General features: G+C 42.3%; 1 protein-coding gene across 7 annotated transcripts in view; it reads left to right on the top strand.

Annotated features, from left to right (window-relative positions):
• The window catches only part of LOC105295856 (intersectin-1), a 140188-nt gene that overhangs the window by 112760 nt on the left and 19075 nt on the right, over positions 1-8353 (top strand). For 5 of the 7 annotated variants that reach the window (XM_023533877.1, XM_023533872.1, XM_023533876.1 and 2 more), the window contains 3 exons: positions 4792-5039; positions 5771-5887; positions 6856-7015. In XM_023533877.1, the coding sequence (XP_023389645.1) occupies positions 4792-5039; positions 5771-5887; positions 6856-7015 (525 nt within the window). The remainder of the gene's footprint in view (positions 1-4791; positions 5040-5770; positions 5888-6855; positions 7016-8353) is intronic. The other 2 variants (XM_023533878.1, XM_023533874.1) reach the window with 1 other exon arrangement.

The raw sequence follows: 8353 nt of genomic DNA, 5'->3' as shown, positions 1-8353 counted from the left end.
ATTCTCAGATTGCTCAAACATCTGAAAAATAGCTAACTATACCTGTTAGATTTTAGAAGTCTGACAGTATTTCCTTTTTTTAACGTAGGCAGTCTTTGAAAAAACTTGATTATCAACATAGTGTTCTCCAAAAATGTTTTTTTATGGCTGATAAAAATTGAAGTGATAATTTGTACATAGTCTTGTTCTACATGTTGTTGATAATACAGAGAAATATAACATGAGGTCTGGCATTCATGTGTTTAAAATCTTTTTAGAAAAATAGGGAGAAACACATGGAAAGGCCAGTGCATGATGAAATTTTCAGTGAATGCTCACTGATTCTGCTAGGATTTCAAAGAGGAAACGAATCTGGACTGATGTTCTCAGACTTTGGAACAGAAGCCTCTTGGTTGAGTCTGACTTTGCCAGCTCAGGCTTGGATACTTTGAAAATCTATGGCTTGTCTTCTGATCTGGAGGGCTGGTACTTGGAGGCTGAATAAGCAAATTTGACATGTATTGGAATTATTTAGAATGTATCGTAATAGCGTAAGAAATTAGAAGACCTCTCTCTCTGCTTGCGGTTTTCTTGAGGTTTGTCTTAAGAACACAGGCTGATCATCTTCAGCAGGTTTAGATGGTGCAAGACTGATACATCAGAACTGCTCAGGGAGCTTAAAAAAATCAACATTCCTCCAGAATGGTGACCCCCAGAAACTGAGAACTATATGTAATCCATAGATAGGACTCAGAATCCTCTCCATGTGGTTCTTTTAGGGAGTTAGTTTCAGGAACCACTGATCTAGCCGCTGATAAAACCTAATCTCTTTATCCTGTCTGGACTAGTCCTAAATTATTTCCGGAAAATATCTTCTTCTTGAAATACCCTAAAAAGGAGACCTTTTTTTTTTTCAGCAGTTGTCAGCCATCGACCAGTCAATTCATTTTGGAAATTGTTTATCTTCTAATTTAGTGTTACTCTCATAACAATTTAAACTCATTTTTACCTTTTCTTCTCTTGATGGAGAGATTTTTCTAAGTGTAGTCAATAACTTTTCTTTCCTGACTGCTTTAGATTTCCATAACCTTAACATCTGAGCTCTGCTGGTTTTGTAACAATTAGTCATAGTATCATCACTGTTTTGAGGGATCAGTACACGTATATGATCCCAGTGGGCCAAATCCTGCTCACTGCCTATCTTGTAATGAAGTTTTATTGGAACACAGCCAGGCTCGTTCATTTACATATTGTCTACAGCTGCCTTTGTGCTACAATTGCAGATGTGACAGAGGAAAAATTTGCTAGCCTCCGGGTTAGAGCTTTAGAAAGCAATCGTAATATCCTCATCCAGGAGTTTTGAGGGAGGCCTTATATTTCCAACTGGCAAATGCTCCCATACTCCTTAGCATATCCCAGGTGGCCACATGAGCTGGCCTGAGTCGGTACACAGTTTAAACTTATTTGCTGTCCGTGTTCTTTGACATGTGAAAGGAGAGGATTTCTGTTTCCCTTTTTGTGACAAAGTCAGTGGTTTTAGAAATATTAATGCTACCTACCTAATGATGATGGCAGCCATGAAGCATATAAACATTAAGAAAAGACCTAATGTCATTGGGCTTCAGCCACGTGTACTTGAACCTGATAGCCGCTGTGTGCTTTTGACTGCTGCGTATATGCCCTGCAGTATACAGTGTATAATTGCTTACATCTCGTAGACTAGATCTGTTCCATATTCTCAGATGTGTAGGCACTATCTGGGATTCGCACTTTTCCCTTTGATGATATTCTGCAGATGCCTTGAGGTGTTGCAGTTGAACTGGTTAAATGAAGCTGTGTTAAGACCGACATTGTTAACATTTCAACCCCCCTGATTTATAGCCACCAATAGATGAATCTACTTTATGTATATAAAAGTGCATATCGTAGCCAGCCACGTTACCGGAAGTTTGGATGTCTAACTTTTCTTGTTCTATCCTAACCTTATGTAATGTTTTTCCACAATTAGATTGACATTTTGGGTAGTTTCCCAAATCCAGGAAGAAATACTTCTCGTTTTCATATGAGAACCTTTGTGCTTTCTCTAACTGGTTAGTTTAATTTAATGTGAAAAAAGAATTTTATTATATTCTCCAAACCTTAAAATTAAAATTTAATTATTCATAAAAATTAATGGATTTCTATAAGAATAGATCAAACTAATTAAGATTATCGTTTGGTCAAAGTTGACCAGTGAATTTCCCTAGTTAAATGTGAAATGGCTTGAAGGGCGGGAGAAATTCCTGTTTGCACAGAGATATAAGGCACCCTCTCCCCTTCCTCAGTATACAAAGCACCTTGGTGGGGAAGCATGCTTTCTGTCATATCAGGGGACAGGGCCAGGTGTGATCAGTTAACTAGCGTGGGAGCTAGACCCGCCCACAGAGTGGGACATTTCCTTAGGGCTTCAGATCCAATTCCAGACCTATCAACCACAAGACTTGTTAACCAGCTAAGACTATGTCTCAGGAATGACAGTCATTCAGAGGATATGAGTAAAGCGGCTAACGTTCCAGGAAGTCCAACTTGTGCAGACCTGTAGGAGTTCCTGAGAAGCCGTGATCAGGGGTTGAACTCCAGCCCCTAAAGGGTGACTACTGGCCGGAAGGCAAAGCAGAGGGTACCAGGCAGGTGAGGGTGGAGGCCAGGCTTGTAGAACAAGCAGAAACCCAGACAGGAGAACTGTAGCGCAGTCAGAGCTGGGCCAGAGGAGAGGTGGCTTTACAATATCAATCATTAAATGCTGCACCTGTGCCAGGCAGTGTTCTAAATATTTCACAATCCTCACAACGACCATAACAACACAGGGACTGTGATTATCCCCATTTTACAGGTCAAGAAACGGAGGCAACAGGAGGTTAAACTTGCCCAAGGTCAGCCAGTCGATAAATTGAGGCAGTCTGATTGCTGAGCCCCACCCTTGGTCATCACACTTGGCCTTCTTGAGGCTGAGTTACTGTGTGGCTCCGGCTCTAACCCGCTCCTGCTTGACATTGGTCCTGGAATGAGTGGGAGGGGCAGGAGCTCGGCTTTCGAAGCTACTGAGAAATCGGGGCAGCCCTGGCACAAGCTGGCCTAAAAACAGCCGCGATGCCAGTGCAGAGCAGCTGTAAAGTTAAACTGTGTCATAATATCACCAATAAGTATAGATGAGGAAGGGGAGGAGTGTAGCTCTTGAGTTTAGCTTAAAATAAGATCCAAGTGGAAAAAATCTCGTCTTAAATCCTCGTCTCGAGGAACAGTTGGGGCTGCCTAGAAAAAAGGAAAAAACAAAATGGTGCGGGGGAGTTGAATGCAAGTGGCTAATGTGTACACATCGGATTCGGCGTTAGCAGGAATAACAACTGAAAAGCAAAACACAGAACCTTCGAAGCAGTATTGCACTTTATCTCCAGCAACTTTTTTTGGGAGAACTCTTAGCTTTAAAAATTGCTTTTACCCATGACAATAAGGGTTCCCTAAGGTGGAGAGGCAAGCAGATGTCCCCGTCATACTGAATATTTTATAAATAACATGTAGAATTAAGTAGTAAGCTGCGTATTCTACTTTCTCCATCCCATCTCAAGCGTTCTTTTCAATTCAAGTAAGCTACTATTACATCCAGTTATGTACTCTACACAAGAATACAGATAGCATTTGGTTCCCTAGTTTTTGCTTTATTTGTTTTCCGAATAGTTGAGTGGATTAGAAGACTGGCATTTTTGCCAGTTTTTCCAAAATCATCGTTAAGACCCTACCTACTCATTTCTGTGATTTCTAAAAAGTAATGTTAATGTCCAATGAGGTGTTCAGTGTTTAACGTACTTAGGCTGTATATTAAGGGATTGAAAATAAGATAAGATCTCTGATAGGCCCTTATTTCACTTATAATAATGAATATAATTTTCTAACAGTGAATGTAATTGTCCTCCAAAGTCATTCTTCTGTTGCTCATAAAATAGTGGGGGTAACTTGCGAAGATAAGTAGAATCATTCTGCTGACTCTGAATGATCCTTTTGAGTCAGAATTAAAATAAAATGCAAACATTAAAAGCATTTGGTATAATAAATACCCTCTGTGAAAATTTTAAACAGCAGAATTCTATGTTTTCATGTACACTTTTGTGAAAATTAAAGTTAAATTCGTACAAAAGGAAACTATGGGACTTTAATTAAATTGATGGTTACTATAAATAATCATTCCCTTAATTTTCTCATTATGTGTCTGTGGAGTTTTTAAATGACTAAACACAGCAGTCAACTTCGCTTCCCATGGAAGCCATCTAAGGCTGTGTTTTTTATCTTTCTTGTCCCTATGCTGAATAACTACTTCATTACGAGAGATTTTTAGAGTACTAAATTTATATTGATTGCACCCTCGGCTTTCAACTTTAAATAATAAAGCCAAGTCAAATTACGTTTAATAATTACATGACTTCTTGAGTGATGAAGTGTGTCAGATCACTTTCCAATTCAAAATCGCTCTAAAATCTTAAACTATGGGCCTTAGGACTTCAGGCACTTTATCTGAACTGCCGTTAATAGAAAAGGGAGCGGGGGAGAGCTAAAAAAACACAAAGAATAAGAACTTGAATTATAGCACCTACTATTTTTTCGGAGTCAATGTTTAGAGACTGTTTTTTCCAGACTTAGTCTAAGAATAAGATGAAGAACCGTCTGTGCCGTGTGTCAGTCTGACAGGGTCAGCGGCTTCGGGCTTTGTTCTGGGAGAATGTTTGGTGTCTTTAGGGGTTGATTTAGTCGCACTAAAATTAAACCGCGACTTTCCTGCAGGTGGACGAAAGCCAAACTGGAGAACCGGGATGGCTTGGAGGAGAATTAAAAGGAAAGACGGGATGGTTTCCTGCGAACTATGCAGAGAAAATCCCAGAAAACGAGGCTCCTGCTCCAGGCAAACCAGGGACTGACCTGTCTTCCACCCCTGCACCCAAACTGGCTGTGCGGGAGACACCCACTCCGTTGGCAGCGACCTCGTCAGAGCCCTCCACGACCCCCAACAACTGGGCCGACTTCAGCTCCACGTACGTATAGCCATGCTGTTTCTGATGACTTCTGAAATCTCCATTTAGTGATCTTTTTTTTTTTTTTTTTTTTTTTTTTAAGTATTTTTATAGCTTTGGGTTGTACCTCTGCGTAAAGGAGCTGGCTCCCTTTCATTACCACTTTCTCTGACTGGCCTACTGACTGTCAAGTTGTGGATTATGTTCTCTGAACTGGATTTAATTATATCGTTGCTCAACAATGATTTTCCCGGGCACGGAAGAAAGCCTGGTCTCCCATTTCGTCCAGTCATCTACCTTTGTTTCTTATGGAAGACATGGACAACTACAGTTTCATGACAATCTGAAATGCATGTCAGTCGGCAAATATTCAGTCATTTCCTGCATGTCAATAGCACTTTTTTTGCTGCACAGAAACAGAAATTAAACAGTCATGTGGTTCTGAAGAAAATAGAAAGCTGTTGACTTTAAAGCGTTCCTCTTTCATCGTCTTCTACAAATGTGCGGGGGAGTGAAGTGATGTGTGCTCTTGGCCGCTGCTAGTGCTGTGCCCTTGGTCATCAGGAAGTGGCATTAAAAACAGGTGTAAGCGGGGGTTTGAAATGGTAGATTAAACCACTCTCCACCCTTCCAGTTTTAGGTCCACAATCTAGATATGCAGCTGTCTACAAATATGTTATAGTAGCATTCACGTAAAAGTGATTTGAATAAGAAGTGTTGCAAATTTTCTCTCAAGTCTAACCATCTTTGAGAAGAAACGAATCGAAGGCAAGGAGTCAAGACGTAATGCTGGCGAAAGATCAGATGGATCAAATAGAGGAAAGAAAAGAGCGTAATGACCAAGGGCAGAAGGAAGTGGAGGGAAGGATGTAAGGAATAGCAAGTTTTTCCTATTTATATGTTCATATAAAAAGTTCAAACTGCTAAACAAGGCCCGCCCCATCTAATCGCTGCTAAAAGTAGCCTTCTGTTAGCATGAGTCCAAATTGAAACTCTTCTTTCCTTGATCTTGGTTGAAAAGTGCTGACTTCTAAAGTGCAGGCTAAAATAGAAGACAGATACCATGTTTTCCAGTGCGCCTCGTTTCCTCGTTAACTGTGTGGCGTGCAGTCTGCTGCTATAATTATGGGCATCTTATTTTCCAAACCCCAAATCAGGATGTACAGTCTAACAAAGGAATTTTGTGATTTCCAAATTTGTTTATGTCTTACAACGACGTAAAAAGTAAATTGTGTTTCATTCTGCACCCACACAGATGTGCTTATTTACAGTTATAAAATTACAAAATCGAAACTGTCCCGGAGGATCCAGGACAACTGGTTGCTCTAAGGATGCCACTTGTACTTCCTTCCCGTGGTGTGTAGGCCTGTGGCCAGGTGCTTGCTGTACCATGGGGGGGACAGAGAAGGGGTGTTACGAAGCACCAGCTACAAAGCTGGAGTGTTTTCATATCTGGTGTATAAATTCTTCTTTTGCTGATTTAGCTGTTATTACAGATGACGGTACTGATCAGGTGAGGATGTTTCTCTGATGCTTTAGAATTACAAAGTATTTCCCTCTCCAGAATTTCATGGGACCAAACCAAACTGGCAGTATATCATTCCCATTTTATCAATAAGGAAGTCAGGATTCAGAGAAGCTATTATAACTTGCCTGAGGCTCGTTGCGAGTGTGCGAAGCTCAGACTCAAACCCAAGTGCAATGCTCTTGCCTCCTGTTCTTGTTCTTGAACTTCAGAAAGCCCAAGCAACGTGTCCTGGGTTTGTATTTACTGTGGGTGAAAAGCTGGTGCGTTAGGAAGTGCTTGTTCCTCATGGTGGCTTGCTTTTCCTTCCAGGTGGCCCACCAGCACAAATGAGAAGCCAGAAACAGATAACTGGGACGCATGGGCAGCCCAGCCCTCTCTCACCGTTCCTAGTGCCGGCCAGTTAAGGCAGAGATCGGCTTTTACTCCAGCCACGGCCACCGGCTCCTCTCCATCTCCTGTTTTAGGCCAGGTAAATGCAGTCACTGGGAGCGTGAAGACCTAGCGTGCTATAGGGTACCAACAAATTCAGCAAATGCTTGTCGACTGTGTCATTTAGAAGGAGCCTCATTATATGTATCTGGGTCAGCTGGCAGCGTGGGATACGTTTTCCCAGTAGCCTTTAAGGAGCCTGGAATGAGTTGTGATTAGTGAAGGAGGGTAAACTTCTGCCTGGACTGATGGGGGAAGCTTCTTGGGGAAGTGGCATCTGCACTGCATCTTAAGCCGTGGGTAAGATCTTAATAGGACATGGAGAGGGCTGGCATGTCAGACAGAAAAGACTGAGGAGCGGCTTTCAGGGGAAAATCTTGGGTCGGTCCATTTGGCCAGACCGTTGAGTATTTATTGGAAAAACGAAGACCGATGGCAGGTTAATGGGAACCTCTTAAATGTCCTACTAAGAGAAAGTAACTTCCGAAGGGATAAAGGTGGCATTTCTCAATATTTCTATTTTTACTTAATAAAGACAAAAGGAATGAAATTTCTATAAATAATCAAACTGAATAAGAGCAAATGTCCATCTGGCAGGCTTGGGGGTCAGGGACAGTTTGTGATCTGGGAACGACCTATCAAACATGGGCTCTGGGTAGATTCGTGTAGAGGTAGGTGGTGTGCTGGAAGGGTCGACGGAGGACATCGAGACAGGACACCAACTAAAGAGGATGGGGTCACAAAACCTGTCAGGCAGAAGGGAAAGGAAAGACGTTCGGGACTGAGAAAAAGATTCGTCCTTTGTGAGAAACAAGGAAGGCAGAAAAAGAAATTGGTTTTTAGTTGGAGGAGCTGGGTTTTAGACGTGTTAAGTTCAAGGTGAAAACGGGACATCCAGGTAGTCCAGTCTGGAACACAGATCAGGTCTAAGGACGTGAGATCCTCAAAGGAGAGAAGATGTCGGGAGAACGTGGAAAATACACAGAGCGTGTGCGTTCTGTGAGCTCCTAGCAGGTGTTCCTTTCCTTCGTTTCTGTCCCCGTTCTGCGGTTAGCACGCGTCTCGTGCTCCGCACGGTGACTCAGTGGTGGAGGAGAAGGGGGCTGCTTCCAGAAAGGGGTGGCGCCGATGCTCGTGTTATTAAAGGTCCTGGTCAGCCCAAAGAAGAGACCATTTGGTATAGCAAGCGGAATGTATTTGTGACCTGGGATAGGGTAGGATCAACCAGATTGCGGAGGCATAAAGAAGAAACGATCGGTGAGGGGGTGTTCAGATTCGTGAAGGGGAAGGAGCAGGGTGAAGGGAGGGCGTTGGCAAAGGCACGGACCAGCCTCGTTGCCAGTGGAGAAGAAGGGGCCTGAAAAGTCAGGCACTAGAG

Source organism: Pteropus vampyrus, unplaced genomic scaffold (assembly GCF_000151845.1).
Source record: "Pteropus vampyrus isolate Shadow unplaced genomic scaffold, Pvam_2.0 Scaffold114, whole genome shotgun sequence".
NCBI classification, from domain to species: domain Eukaryota; kingdom Metazoa; phylum Chordata; class Mammalia; order Chiroptera; family Pteropodidae; genus Pteropus; species Pteropus vampyrus.
The sequence above is the reverse complement of the archived record's forward strand: the minus strand, read 5'-3'. Positions and strand labels throughout refer to the sequence as shown.